The sequence below is a fragment of the Leuresthes tenuis genome, unplaced genomic scaffold, assembly GCF_036924035.1.
Source record: "Leuresthes tenuis unplaced genomic scaffold, fLeuTen1.0.hap1 SCAF_19, whole genome shotgun sequence".
Lineage (NCBI taxonomy): Eukaryota > Metazoa > Chordata > Actinopteri > Atheriniformes > Atherinopsidae > Leuresthes > Leuresthes tenuis.
In genome coordinates, this window is record NW_027325373.1 from 13,928,128 (window position 1) to 13,944,670 (window position 16,543).

At 36.1% G+C, this 16,543-nt stretch overlaps 1 protein-coding gene across 1 annotated transcript in view; it reads right to left on the minus strand.

Moving 5' to 3' along the window:
* Positions 1-16,543, minus strand: part of brinp1 (bone morphogenetic protein/retinoic acid inducible neural-specific 1) — a 101,384-nt gene that overhangs the window by 43,507 nt on the left and 41,334 nt on the right. The window contains exon 3 of the mRNA XM_072372309.1: positions 8,814-9,004. Within this exon, the coding sequence (XP_072228410.1) occupies positions 8,814-9,004 (191 nt within the window). The remainder of the gene's footprint in view (positions 1-8,813; positions 9,005-16,543) is intronic.

Here is a 16,543-nt window from a genome sequence, read left to right on the forward strand (position 1 = left end):
ATAACCAACATGCATAAATTTGCATGTTGAAGGATTGTTTACATGCCATTAAGAGCTGAGTAGCTGCATACACATTATTTCTCTCTCTTCCACCCCAACCAACAGAAACACATGCATGAAAAGCAAACCACACAAGTCTATACAACCATGTCTTTGAATTACAGTTAAGATAAACCATATGCTTGGAACTTTTTCAAGAGCATGTCACATAGGTTTTCAGTACAGTGAATGGTTATTTGGCTCCAAGGGATGCATTGGTCATTTAACTGCTGGTGACCATGACTAGGGGCAGGTAAGAGTCATGGCCAATATCTCATGCCTGGTTAGAGTACAACCAATGAACAGACAAGGCCCAATTCTCTGATGCAGCAATGCACTTTCTCCCTCAGGGGTTAGCAAAGTTACTTACACACACTTGACTTACACTACTGCACAAGAATAATGGCCCCACATTAAGCCCTTATTTCTATCTAATCTCCTTTTGGAACTTAGTATAGCATACACAAGGTCTTCTGAACATGAATATTTTGTGGTTACTGCAGCTGGTTAGGTAAAATCGCTACCTACACAACTTTAAAAAAATTCAGCTTTGCGCACCTTCCTGCAAGTAATACATTGTGTTACATTATTACAGAGCAACTCGCTGGCACTCTGCCAGAATTAATCAGATCATGCAGAGTTTATGTGTTTACAGCTGAGAGGTATTTAAAAACAATGTTCAGTTTCACCTCAAATCAACCAGAGGGTATGTGTGCCTATGTGCAGAGGCATAAAAACTAGAAAAAAAAGAAAAAGAAAATCTTTGTCTGTGCATGCTTATGGAGGTCAGTGATGGCTAGTAGTGCAAATGGGGTTTATATGATAACGGAGTGGCTTGGAGTGCTCCATTTTGCATAAATGACAGGGACATTTTATGGTTAGCATTAAACTATATTGTAATTTACATGCAAAAAAAAAAAAACATTGATTTTTAAAAATGATTTGATGTGCCACATGGAAGCACCGGAACACATACACAAATATATTTAAATTCATGACAATGTCCATTTTGCATTATCGACTTAATGCATTTACGTTGATGCATGATTTGCAAAATATTTGTGGAAAAGAACCCGATTATGAAAATAATCACTTTTCATTCTACATTTATGATGAATGCCTTAATGAATGTTTGAGAGCAGTCAAACTTAAGGATTACAGAAATATATGTGGAAGCTGCAAATATGCATTGAAGTTAAACCAAATAACTTACAGGCATTGAAATGTCTTACTAGAGTAATTTCTTTGTGAAAATAGGTGGATACGGTACTTGTGGAATAAAATACAAATACGCAGCGATACCTGCATTGTTAGTGTTTTATGAAAGGCGTATTCTGAAAGATGGATTGTTGCTTTGGGATACACATTTTAACGTCCAATTATTTATCCTCTGCACATTTTGTATTTTTGCAGCAGAACATTAAAAACCTTCAAAAGTTTCAAGCATAATGTGGTAAAAGCAATCTTAATCAGTTTCACTGCAGAGTCTTCACTCCAGCCTCAGGTTTCAATGACCATGAGTCATTTCAATTAAGAACTGCTTTTTTGCTAGTGAACTGCTTTTTGAAAGTCTTTTTCAATTTTCCTTCTTAGTTTTCCTAACATTGCTCATATATAGAGCAAAACAAATGGTGCTAGTATTTTTTGTTTGTTTGTTTGTTTTTACTATATAATAGAGAAACATCTAATTCTTCTATACCTTGACTTAAATTAATTTATTCATTGTGTTACTAAGAAAGGCAAACATGTTGATTTACGGTTTCATATTTAGTTGTGCATCTCTAAAAAATCATGAATCATTTTGCTGAAACAAGATAACTTTCAAGAAGGGCAATGATTACTCTAGCATTGCACCAATCAGGCCTTTATGGTGGAGTGGCCAGATGGATGCAATTTCTGACCAAAAGTCAAAACGGATTGCATATTTTTCCATAAAGCAATTGAATGATTGCAGGAGGCAAAATCTCCTGCTCTGATGAACTAAAGATTTAACTGTTTGATGACAATTCCCAACCATACAACCCAAAGACTCAAAGCATATTATTCAGAAAACTTAGGAGTGGCTTCAAGAAGACTGGAGTCAGTCAGAGCCTGGACCTTCAACCGGAAATCTCTAGAGAAACCTGAAAATGGATGTGCATTGACATTCTAAAATGGTTAAACTTGATTAGTTCTGCCAAGAAGAATGGAATAAACTTCCAAAGCTTGTGGATCATTGCTGCCAAAGTTGCTTTAAGTAAATCCTGAGTGAAAAAGGCTATGCATGTTCAATCTTCAGACTGAATACACAATGAAATATAGATACACATATGTGCATTGCACTTTAAATGATTTATTTATTTTTCAATACACATTTATTACTGTATGCAATTGCTCATATAACTTATTTTTTGTTCTTAGCACGATCAAATTAGTTTCATATTTCTATTTCTATAAAAAGGTGAAATGTGTTTTATTAAGTTGTCCATATAGACCTCAATGTGCATACAAAAGCAAAATAATTACCTTCATATTTACCAATAGTGTCTCTCTGAAAACTTAACAGAAAAACTTAAGTAAAGGATTTGAATAAAGGATTTCTTAGAAATAAAGAGATCCCATGACAATTATCATCCATTTTTCAAGCAATAAGTGTTGTGGAAATATTGGTTAGAGTTCAGAGTAAATAAATTGAATTTCTTGGAAAAGTACACAATGCATAAAGGTGCATCTTGTACGGTGGTTAGTGTGTTCCAGTCTTAGTACAGTTTTGATTAATTGCATTACAATGATTACACTGTCATTTAGCACTGTTTCATAATGGTCAATTACTAATCACAGTAGTAATTGTTGAGCAAGCTTTTGGAATGGTGGTCTATTTTAACCCTGTTGAGAATCATAATATGAGAATGATCTTTCGAGAAATTACAATATTTAATGACCTTGATTGGATTTTTCTCTTCTATACTTTAAGGAACAAATGTAGCTCTCTTCTCCCTTATCTTCAGTCTGAAAAATATCTGTACTCATGCACTAAGGGAATTCAAGGCAAAAACAGCTCTCTCACCTGAAGTGGAAAAATTATTTCAAACATGAGGAAGAGAATATGACAGATGTGGAAAATACATTCCTTACAGCTGAAGCAAAATGCAAATCTGTCCTTCACACTTTAGCCCAAAAGCAATAACCTCCCCTAGAATTCATATATCAGCTTGGATGTGCAATGACTCTTTCGCCATTTCAAATTCTTGGACATAGAAAGATTCATTTTGCATGTCAGTATACATACTGCACTGTAGATCATTGTCCTCAGTGGCTGCAGGCAAATGAGATCTGTTAAGCATATATGTCGAACTGTTATGATGTGGTTATCAGCTACAGCTTTTGAACTGAGCTAAACCACCCAACTGGTTTGGCTCTTTCATAGTGAAGTCTGAGAAATATTTTCTTTAACTGGTTTAGGTAATCCAAACGCAGTGTGCAGTCAGCTGCAATCAAATGTTATATTCCAAATAAAAGTCCCTTGATGTCTCATTTAAAACATTCACATATGCCAGAAACTCTTTGAAGCTCTGGACAGTAGAAACGCTGTAAGAAGTTGATAATTATTTCCCAAAAGGTCTTGAAATGACAGTGTCAGTCAGCGTTTAGAGAAAGTAAGTGTTAATCTTCCTCTCTTAAAGGCTTGTTGCATTGAAACTTACCGTGACATTACTATAGCACAGTATTTCTCTGTCATCTAAAAATCTGACAGAACCATGCCATGTCTTGTGTACTTACCAGAAAAATGACAAATCTTTCAAAATATAACAATAATATCATTGAATTTTCCATTTTTGCTTCATCCGCATAGGGATTAGTTCATTCCAGGGCCAGTTCATCTTTCTCAACACTGAGATGGATAACACATGCCCAAACATATTTTACACACATTTAACATATTTTGATGAGAAGTATTTTATATCAGGTAAAATACACCCAGTGTTAGTGATGGTTTCACAAAAATGTTCGTTAGTGTGCTAAGAGAACTGTGTGTCTCACTGTGTGAACAGTTTGCATTGTTTTCAGACAAAGTGTGTGACAGCACTATGACCTGCAGTACCTTTATCCAACAAGAGTTCATTTTGGAGCCTTTGAAGGTCATGTTTTCATCAATACTTAACAGTGATTTACATCTCTTTCAATCATTTTTACCCCTGGAATGCCTTGCTGGCAATATGTACAGTAACTCTGGTGAGCAACTATGCGGTTCCATTAAAGGTGTTTTGCCAAGGACTTTGAGAGCTGAACTCAGCAGAATATTGCTACCACAGACAAAAAGGCCCTGAACCAGCTGGGGCTGGTTTAACAAGTTGAGGCTGCACAGATTAATGAGGATGCAATTTTCCCAGAAACAGAAAAAGCTTCCATAGGCCTACAGCTAACAAAGTTAAAGACCAATTCAACCTAGTTGGCTATTCATTTGCCCTTTTTTTTTGGAGGGGGGGGGGTTGCTTTTATTCTCTGGACTGAATATAATACCTCTTCAAGCTAAGACTAAGAGCAGAGAAGGAGAAAATTAACCATAAGAGTGACAGTCGCATCGTGAAAATAGTGTACTTTGGCCCCAACTACGGTTGTTTACTGACCCTACCCACGTAGTTTAGATTTTTAACACTAACCAAAATATGTTATAGCCAAAAGCCAAGCATAAAGTGGTAAAGATTTCTTGTAAAATGTGGTTTCTTGTAACACCAGCAAAATGGTGCCAACGAAGGTGACAGTCTAAAGTCTAAACCCAATTGGGAAGTGCCAAAGCTATTTTGGCTGAATATATCTCAGAAGTGAAAAAAACAAGTGTGATATGTTGGTTTGATTTTATATCTCATGAATGCTTATGGTGGGAAGCGTTGCTTATAACCACATTATCGATCCAACCCTCTTTTCTCCAATGTGGAAATACTTGAGTTGTATTTCCCTCTTTTAGGATATGAATGAACAAACTATGTGATGCTTTTCAATAGGTGGACTTTTTGTGACTCCCAGTCACACAAAAACAAAGGACATGACCGATAATTTATGTGACATACATTTATGGGTCTCATTTATTCATGTAATGTTTAATCTTGTGATTCACCAAACACATTATGGGAAACTGTACTGTACATAAACTTTGTTTTCAAAAGTCGGGAAGATCAATGACACAACCTAAACTAACACAAAATATTATTTTATTTATTAATTTTTTTTTATTAATGTTCTTTTCAGCGAGTCTTACCATCGTCTTGGAAGTACCTGCTGTGTGGGTGTGTGTGTGTGCGCGCGTGTGCTTTGCTATTAACATGATTTTCATTTTAATTATTTGCATGCTGTGCTGGTTTGTGTTCAGATGATCATTTTGTGTGTGCTTTAGCAGTTAATTTACTTTGTTCAAGAACCTTCGACCCCTGTGATTTTTCTGAACAGCATCTTGTAGTTATTGCTCTTTGTCCACTGAGGCTGATGTTGCCTCTGCTCTAAAAATTCTACTTATACTTTCTTTCATTAAAACATACTTAGAAAGCTCCAGTAAAGAATATCTTGAACCTTTATATGGCAGGAAAAAAAAGGTTTATTCTCACAGGAGCACATTGTCTTTTTCCCTATGTGTGCCTTGTATTTCCTGTTCACAAGTGATGTCGTGTAGCAACCAAGAATGCATAGAGAAGGACCCAAATGCATCTACAAGGAGTTCTTGTTGATGTATTTGAGTCTAAGTGAGAGGCTTTCCTTGACAAAATAAAGCAATTTCTTTTGTTAAAAAAAAAAGAGAGCATTATGATCTGCTGTTTCTTACTGACATAGAGTATCTACATATGAACTTTTAGTCTTGGCTTCATGAGAGTTTTATATTTTGTGACATCTAGTGGATTTCTAAGGATAACACCTAACAGCACATATTGCAATTTACAACTAACTGAATTCACATCCCCTACCTAAAAGTATGGCATAATGTCAAAAGACCTCGCTGAAGCCATAGTTTGGGTTTCCCATCTGGGGTAAAAAGCATGGCAGTGCACTATGGTTGAGGAGTGAGCAGAGCCATCACAGAGTCTTTGGATATCAGTAGCTCATCCTAATGTAATGAAAATTACATCAACGATGACCATTTTGTCAAAGCCAGAGGTGTACAATATGCACATAAGTTGTCCTTTGATCCACTGTACTTTTAGGGTCATGGGACCCCAGTGGAGACGAGTGAAACATAGTTAGGATTTTAGTTCCACAAAGTTTAATCTGGTGTTATGGATAATGCCCTTAAAATATATCCCTTAATAAGTATTCAATAAAAACTGATGTTTAAGGCCTTCCTCTGCAATGATTTGTTAACACCTATGGAACACCAAAGGAAGTCACAGACAGGAAAGGAGGGAACATTTTTTACATCAATATAACCAAAGGCACTGCGCCAGATGTCAACTAGTTAGAAAATGTCTATCCTGGAAGAAGACATCAGATTATTATTTTCTTTGACAAAACCAGAAATAGATTGACTTTATGTGACTTTTCAGGAGGGGAAAAAAGCCCTGTTGCAAACCCTTTTCCTGGAACCCTGGATTATAGAGTGGTTTATGCAATATTACAGTACAGTTTTGTAGATATTTTGGAGCACATTTAAATCCATTTTCACTCATCAGATGTTCAGGAGAGAGAGTGTAAAGTTCTTTAGAACTTTTCTGTTGTTGCTGTATACTCACATGACCTTCATAGAAATGGCTTTTTTGGAAATGCACTCTCATAGCTAGATAGTGCTAGAAAGTGGTATGGTCTGGAGCACACAAGAGTCAGGACAAGATGCAGACAGTATGCTTTTGAAATCACTATGTTTTCTTTAAAAAATGTTGGAAATGGCGGATGATATCACTCCGACATGTATCTGAATATATTCACAATAGCAAAGAGCAAATGGAAAGCAACATACAGGTCAGCAGAAAAGAGCATGAAGCAGGAACTGTTATCAGCATGCACCCAGACTCACTCCCAGCGAAGGCTCCGGAGCATTAAATGCACTCTGTCTCACATGCTGATCTCCCACACATTTTATTTGGAGACTGGGTGGAAGAGACAGGAAGTCCGGAGCAAATGCTGTGCACGTTTGCATTTTTCCATGCCCACCCTCTGGAACGTCTGTAGGAAATTTCATGACTGGAATCCATTTAAGAAAACAGCTCAAGACTGTCAAACATTGGTCTCCAGAACAAAGGTTTTAAGTGTTCTAAGTCACAATGTTTTTTCTCGTGTTTTTTTCTACACATAAATATATAGCACATAATATTGCTTAAACCATCTCTAGCAAGCGTGGGGTTCCAAGATCCAAGCTTAAAAAATAGTGTTCTATTAGCAGAAAATAAAGCATGACAAGTATCATAGATATTTCTCAAAGGGGCTGATTTCGAGATTATAAAGCCAACAAGCATTTTACACAACTGGAGTTACTATCCTACTTGGCAATCATGCACACAATTATATAATACAGGGTTTGAGGGACAGAATGGGTTATCTTGCTAATTATATCTTTTAAATGCAGTTGGCTAAGTAATCACGGTTAGCTGCCTTCATGGATCTCACAGAGCTTGAGATAAGATAAGAGATACTAGAAAGAAGCCATATATATATATATATTTTCCGGCTTGGTCAACAAAGATGCTTAGCTTTGATTTTGGAAACACACCCAAAACAATAAGAGCATCCATCTTAAGGATTTATTTATCTATTTATTGTTCGTTTGAGGGGGTTGATGGGGTGGGGTTAAAATGAAAATGAAGTAAAGCTAAACTGTATTTATCAAATGAGAAGAGAAAAGAGACTTGGATATATTGAATAGATTTGTCTGTACAAGCTGGACGTGACATGTCTTTGTTTCTGATATAGAATACCTGAGTGAAAAACAGAAATCGTAGACACGTCAAAGAAATGTATACTATTGACCACATAAATCCATAAGTGCTTGTAAATAACATTATCTTAATGTTAAGATAATGTTATTTACAAGCTGTTCGGTCAAATGTTTGATGCTATCGTCTTGGGTGGTGACAGGGGATACCACTATCTTGAGGGAAAATCCACTTTCTGTAGAGCAGAGTGATGCTTTCCTTTGCTCAGTGGTGAATAATGCTTTACAAGTAATCAACTATGGGCCCTGTATCATTGAATTCCAGAAGAAACTGACTTTTAAATAGAGTTCTCTTGCCAGATTCAAATGTTTAGAAATATTTTTTCAACAATCAGCAACACATCTATCAACATATTTCTTACTAGTTATTCATTTAGTTTTGTAATGTTTATGCAGAGTGAAAATGGTCCCTTTAATAATAAGTCATCAAGCAATAAGCAATCTGCTTCGTCAGGCTCAGAAAATTGATTGAACCATGTTACAGGTAGATGAATAATCTAAGGTATATTCACAGTATGCTCACACAGAGAAACAGCATTGTTTATGTATATTTATTTGTATGTAGGTTGTTGTAGGTTATATGTAAATCTCCTTTTTTTATACTTTAAGGCTTAATTGTTAAACTTCCCTTTATATCGAGCAGAATTATCAGTTTTATAAGTAGTTATAACATTTATATAGAGATACAGGTCTTACATGCACTCTGCCTCTGAAAAAAAAGCTTGTCCAGCTGAGCAAATTAAGCATTTATCTGGCATGAGGCATGTAAGCAAAGCACAACCCATGTGTAAACAGAATTTAAATCAGCATGCAAAAGAAAGAAAAAGAAAAATTGCTAATCCAGCATGGAGGTGAATAAATGAAACAAGTGAACTTCTCTTACCTCCCAGGGTGGCTGAGATGAGAATGTGGGTTCCATATTTCTTGATAATAGTATCGATGAACTGCTGAGTTGTGGGTCTGCGGCCCAGCAAGCGTATGCTGCGCTGAAACTCAGGCATGAGTGGCACGGGGTTCCGGATGAGGTCCCTTCTCTCAATTGCAGTGTTTCTCACCTTCCAACGTGCAAATTCCCTGATGAATAACAAGAAAAACAACTGCTTACACTGAAACAGACTAAGTATATAACAATAAAACAGTATTAATTACAGTGGCAACACATTAATCTCAGACTCTGTCTCAACAAATGTACTAGCGAGATAACTACACTCCTGGAGGTTCACACAGTGGTCTACCTTATGAATAAAACAACGGAGAAGACTTCAGAATCTTAGCAATTTATAAAGCAGAGTTAGGTTACTTTTTTCATAAATACTGAATATTTGGTCAAATTAATAATAAGTCTACCAATTGAAATATTTTGTTATATTGTATTTATTTATTCAGTCTGACATTACTACACACAATCACTGTTATCTGTGTTAAACTCGACCGTCATTGTGCCCTTCTCTGCTATGATAGGGTGTGTTTCTATAAAACCTGCTCAAGGACATTTTCTTAATGTCTAATGTCTTAATGTCTAATTTCTAAATAAGATACTCTGGGTCTCAAGGCAGAAAATAGAAAAGCCAACATTGCAATACAACTAGCACTTTTTTTTGTTTTTGACTGCAGTTAAAGATGTATTTCATGATATATAAGATGTTAAAATGATCCTGTGTGGATGTTCATGTTGTTTGCTTCTGTACCCGCTGAGACTCACATCAAAAAAAGTGCTTTCTCAGGCAGACATTACAGAGATCTCTCTTAACACTGAGAATCTGAGAAAAAAAAAATAATCCTGTACCAATTTAAAAGAGTCAAAGAAAAATTCTTCTGCTTTTGGAATTGAAAAATTAATACTCTGGGGTTGTGAGAAAAATGCTCTGCTTGCCTGAATGAATGACAGGCAGAGGAAGAGAAACAAAAAACGAGCTCCCGCATCGCATTGTAAAAAGAATGCTTTTTAGCTGAAGCCATGCTCAAACCAGATAGACAACAGTGCTGCTTTTAGCTGCTCCATCCAAGCATTCCTCATTCCTTTTTATGCAGACTTTGTGGCTTGTTAAACAAACACTTGATGGTACATCACTTGAAGTTATTTACAAATTACAGAAGTAACTGTTTCAGTTGGAGGACCTGTTGGAACTCAGATTTGAACTTAAGATTTCCTTGGCTCTGTTAAGTTCACAAAGAAGATGTTCTACGTCTATAGACTGAAGTTAGAGTAATATTTTTTTCAAAATGAAAAAGAATGCAATCTGTTCCGTGAAGTTGGTGACTGGCTATTCATGTAAAAAATAAGTTTATTTTATTATAAAATGTTTCATATAACTATTGAAACATTAATTTTGTTTTAGCTACTATCGTGAAGTGGTCTTGTCAGTGGTTTCAGGTTTTTCCATCCACTGTCAAAGAGAACCCCATGTCTATTTGATCAGAAACTGATTTCACCATTTTTACCAATTTACTTGACCAAGTAAATTAAGTGTTTGTCTTTTATTGTCCAAATGGATTGTACACTTTCTCAAACAGCGCTATCAAATATACACACCATTAGTTTAGGCAACCAATCTACTCCCATTTCCTGGGCACAAAATACTGTATTTTTTTTTCTAAAAAAGGTGCCAGGCGTCAATGCCATGACACCTCAGCTGAGTCTGTTGTGAAACCTTTGTTTTCCAATTTGATTGGTTTTATGCACCACAAGTAGCATGTTCATTTAAGAACAAAACTGTACTTGTTCATAGTGAGATCATAGTTTGGCCATGAATACCATTCACTGTCTTTACACTGTGAAAAGCAGTATTAAAGGTTGAACAGTGCACTTCGGAATGGCCCTAAGGGAAACAAAGTGGTGTATGGGATCCTTTGGAATTGAGCCTGGGTTCCTGCTCTGGTCTGGCAGTGTTTGGTTGTTGGCTTGTTCAGTCTATAAACATATTAAAAATGCAATTTACTAATTACTGATAGGTCAGAATACACATAATCAGAAGTAGATTTATATTGAATTCTGATCTATAAAATAATACAAATTTTAGCATGTGAATGATGAGCCCAATTACAGTAAGTGATTGACCTAAAGTGCATTAAAAGCTCCACAGGATCAAACATAACCAACAAGCTTTATGGTCTCAATAATTTAACCCTAAAAGCTTTGTCTAATTGAAGTCCCAACCACTGTTTGATAAATGCATGCATAAATTTACTGTAGGAATCACCCAAAGTATCTGTGAACTGATATAAAATGAAAATGCACACAGAAACACAAACAATAAATTTAATCCAAACAGCTACTTTAACTTTAAATGAGCTGAGTTTGATACTAAATCAAAAGTTTTGAAATCGGTCTTGAGGATAACTTGTGTACTTGTTGCTTGTTTGCCATCCAGCTCGTAAAACAACAAAACTACTTAAATACAATAAACGAAAAATTCAATAAAAACACAAGTTTGACAAAGTTACTCATGAGAAATGTGATTCGGGGAATCCGTGGTTCCTCCAGTCTGTATGTTAAACTATCCTTCATCCAGATACTTAAACACAAAGTTGTCTATGTGTTACTGTTGTGTGACAGTTTTATTGATTTTTATAAATCAATAAAAAAAAACTGTTTAAAAGGTAGTTTCAATGTATGGGAAAATATATGGGTAATTGTAGCCTGCCGTGTAAAGCATTTCAAGTGGTTGATATGACATGAAAGCATTGAAAAAATCCTGTGTATTTACTCATTGTGCCAATGTCTCCAGAACAATCTCCAAATTATAACATGAACAGCACTGCTAATTATGCTCTTCTCCTCTTGTAATGTACTTAATTTTGCAACACCACCATCCACGTCTCCCTTCCAGAGCACATGTACCTGCAGTCATGCACCCATAAAAGCTAGTCTGAATATTTTAAACACTGCAGAACACTTGTTTTAAGGCAGACGAGGTTCATGAAAGCCACGTCTACTGCTTGCCTGCTTCAGTAAAACACCTTTAGTGACAATGTACTAGTACAGCTAATAGCAACACACTGTTCCATCACCAGTAGATGCAGAAGGAATAGGATTTCCACTGCATCTGAAAGCATGCAGGGTATTTCCATCACTTGCTAAATTGCTCAGCAGATGCCCCAGTGACATACAAATGTATTTCCAAAATGACTCTTCTCTAATGGGTTCTTGTCACCCCACCCTTATAAGCTGTAATGTTGGAAGACTCTTAACTTCTGTAGTAAATAAATCTGCAAATGTAATAAATAAATAAATAAAGCCAATTTATCATTTCAGACTGTAGTAGATTTTTGCCCTTTTAAGAGTATACTCTACCGAGTCTCATTTTTTTTATACAAAACTGGGTACAGAGTCTGCCATCTCAATCCCCCACTAGCCATGAGTGTGTGTGGTTGCATGTGTGTGGTTTATGAGCTTCTCGTGCCAAGTAACATTTAAGTGCCATTTTTAATGATACAAATTGCGCTGATGCGGTGTAGCTCCATCCATAGGCCTGTTTAATTATGCTATTGCTTCTGTTAGAGGTGTGTGTATGTGTGCGAATATGTGGCCACTGTACTAGGCTGTTATGAGCTTGATGTTTGTCTTGGTGACTGCACTATTACCTTTGATGATGTAGAGGGATTATGTGATTAAACAGTGGGGCATTCGGGCAAGTTTAGCTGTTACATTTTCTGTCTACGGTAATTGTGTTCTCTGAAATTTTGACGTGGTTTTTGGTTTTACTATTGTGTTTTGTCTGGTGTTGCTGTATTCTGAATGTCAGACATTGTTCAACTCTGTTTAATACCTTAATGTAAGTCCGACAAAAACTCTAGAACACAAGAAAAAAAATCCATTTGCTGACTGAAAAAATAAGCACTATAAATAAAAGATGCGGCAGAGTGCAGCTTCATCTCAGGCTTTCCACACAAATAGGTGGGTCTCCTCAAATTGATCGGTTACTTAGTTTGAATTTTCTGACTCACAGTCAGCAATGTGTCTGTCTGCCTAAGCTTAGTTTGATGGCAGCAATTTCTAATGCTCTATTCTGCAATCTTGATTAGTTTTCAAAGTTTCATTCCTTGCCAGCGAACTGGTAAATGTGCAACTTCATGGTGCTGCCAAGGTTTTGGAGATTATGCTCCGATAACTTCCTTAAAAGACAGATAATTGTATACATTTAGACTACTACCAAAGATCGCTAAGAAGAGGACATAGTACTAGTATGAGTGAATTAATGTTTATATAATAAAAGTATTGACTTTCACAAAAGCTAGAAATTTTTTTTTTTTATCTTTATGTAATCATATACAGCATCAAGTTGTGTTTTCGCTGTTTTCGAAGATGTCTTCCTATTGGGAATTCTGTAATTCTTCAGCCATTCAAAGCCACATTTGTCCATCTGGTAGGACAAAGCTCAATTCTCATACCAGTAACACACTGATTCAACTTCCACTCTGGTACATGCTAACACACAAACTGAGGGAACTGTAAGATGCTAACAGATTAGCTGCAGAGCTAACAACATTTGCAGTGCCTGCAGCACCCTCACCATGTCCATCTCTGTTTCTTTCTCTGTTATATATCAATTTATTGTCACAGAATGCGTCTCATGGCTCGGTCACTTCAATTATGATATAAAATGTTATGTGGCGGCCACATGCACTTAAGCCCTTCTGGCCCAGATTAGACATGCCAGCAGATGGAACATGTGACATGATTCAGTGCTTTACTTCATAGCTCCAAGACCAGTTTAATGACCTATCAAAGGAAGTTAAGAGGAGATAAATGGCATTCAGCAGCATAGAAGGGAGATGGGAACAGAGGTGATTATTGCTTTATGGTGTTTAAGTAACTCATGTGGGAGGTCAGCTGCATTACATTTGCCTGTGCAGAAGTGTCTGTGACCTTCATACAGGAAACATTATGTAGATGACAAGTATAAATGAATGATTCAATCATTTATTATTACTTAGAATAATTAATAAAGACACTATTATGTTTTTACAGAAGGTTTTAATGATGCATACATGGTGGTTCGTAAATATCACTGATCTAAGGTACGTACTGTACATACAAAAATTTAGAAGGAAGATTCCAAATGCAAAACGCATAAGGTAGGTTTTAACAAGAATGGAGTAAGCTTTACTGACAGCTTTTGGAGAGGTGCACCTTGAAGCAAGTTGGACATAACCAAGCTATGTTTTGAGTCAGCTGGCATGAAAAAAAACCTTCAGAGATAGATATTATCAGAGATAATGAGACAGTTCTCCACTTTCCTTGTTAACTCAGGTGTTGTTAACTTTGACATGTATTTTGAGACCTCTCCTGTACAAAATGCACTGTTCACCAATGTCTACGGCAGTTAAGAGACGCAAGCGAATTTAGGTCTGACACTGCCTGATAACGAAGTGAAAGTCAGCCAAAACAAAATTTAATTAATTTTACTATTAGAATATTTTTGCAGATAAATAACAGCAAGTTTATTTAGAAAACAAATGTTCTTATTACAATAGACTATTCTGTGTTCTTTGTGAAAATGGACTTCACAGCAAATCAGGGCTAAACATAGAAATCATCATACCATACATAAAGGAAAAACACACACATAAAAAGAAAAAGCAAACAATCACAGGTAGTACACTGAGGCATAATCTGGAAACACAGGCAAGGTCAAAAACACAATCAGGATCAAGCAGACAGGCAGGCAAAGAACAGATCACAGGAGGCCAATCTGGCAAATGAGTAGTGGGAGACTGGGAGTATGTATACTGCAGGGGCTATTGAGCAGAGTGGTGAGGGATATTAGGTTATAAAGCAGGCAAGAAGGCAGTATAGGGTGGGGGTAGTTGCTCTAAATAGGTGGTTTTCAACAGCCAACGTGAATTGTGAATGAATAATAACATCAATCAAGATAAAAGACTAACACCAACTAAAACAGCCAGGAAACAAGAAAAAGAATGGAATTTTGGACGCAAAGTTTGCTTGATGACAGATGTTTTTTTTTTGTCATAAAAATCTACTTGAATTTATTAATCCCTGTGTTTTTCTCTGTGTAATCCTTCCAATGTTTTTCTCTGCAGAGTTTAGTCAAATGCACTATGTTATATGTTAACATGTCATTGCAATCAAACTCCATCCATCTTCAATAAATCGAGAGGGATGAGAGATCAATATTATTTTTCTCAAAACAGATCATCTGCTCTAATGAATGTACTGTTGGCTCCAACATGTCTATGTCAATCTTAGACATCTATCAAAAAAGGCTTAAAAAACTCATTGATTACAAACTGCTGGTTTTCCGTTATTTTCAAGGCTGAAGTTCATTTGAGTTAAAAGCAACTATTGTACATTGAGGCAAGCAGAGAAAACTGAAGTCAAAACTGTCAAAGTCAACTCCTGTGCAACAGAAGCTGTAAACATATCTTTGCTTTGTATAGATTTAATTCCTGAACTGACATAAAACAAAGTGCGTACAGAGTGTTGTGTCAGAGCCAAATCATGGATAAAGCTTGAGATACTAGCTTTTTGAGGATCAAGTAGATGCAAAATGTAATGTGACTGATTTGGAAGCGTGACAACAAATAAAAAATTTCACAAAGTGCATTAACATATTTCTGCCAGTGTTCAGGTCTGATCATTCTGGGGGTCTTGCTGGGGATGTAACTATTTATTGCATCAGTGCATCAACCCAATTTTATCCAATCCATTGCATCAGCCTGCTTAAAGGAATAAACAGTACTTATTAAAATTTTAGCACTGATCAACTTGAAATCCTTTGAACCAAACTTTCTCTAAAATAGCGGACCCGAAGAGCTTAAAATGGTAACAATGAGGTTATGAGAAATTCTTGTACAATTTTCAATGAAATGAAACATTATTTTTGGAACTATTGGGTTATCTTTTTTGAATTTATTTTCTTTGTTCTTCCAACAGTAAGAAACTGACACTTTGAGTGTGTTCAACTTTTTTTTAAACATCATTCATAGAAAGATGTAATGCACTTGCCACAATGGTCAGTGTTCACTGAGGCCCACTGTTAACTGTGGTACATGTAAACTAAATAATTGAAAGGATTTCTGTCAGCAAATCACATTCAGAAAGTGTCGGGAGAAATTGTAGAAGGCAGCTGAGGAACAGTGAGCTGGTAGATAAAGGCTATCTAAACGTTAAAAGTTAACGTGAAGAACTGTGAGGCATAAGAGAGATGTAAACATAAAATAACTGCAGTGTAAAAATAAGAATCGTGTATTGTATCACTTCACCAGATATAGACATGTGTAAGAGTAGTATTTCTGTGAAACTCCCAAAGAATGATTATTTTACAAAGCTCTTTTTGAATTTGATTGAATAACATTTTCAAAAAAGTCAGAACAGTAGCATGTGACCACAATGTTGCAACACCATTTAATTTGACTACGGTCATCTGATGTTGGATTTGTTCTGCAATAATACAGGTAATGTTTTCAGTGCATGGGAGGTCAGTTACAGCTGTGGTCTAGTCGAATGGTCAAAAAATCATTTCCTATCATCTCTTCCAAAACTATTCTCCTTAATGGAAAATGTCAAGGGGTTAAGGAACAATGGTAGGAAAAATTCTCATTGAGACAACCGTAATGCAACAAGAATTTGACCACACTGAGCTGTGATGT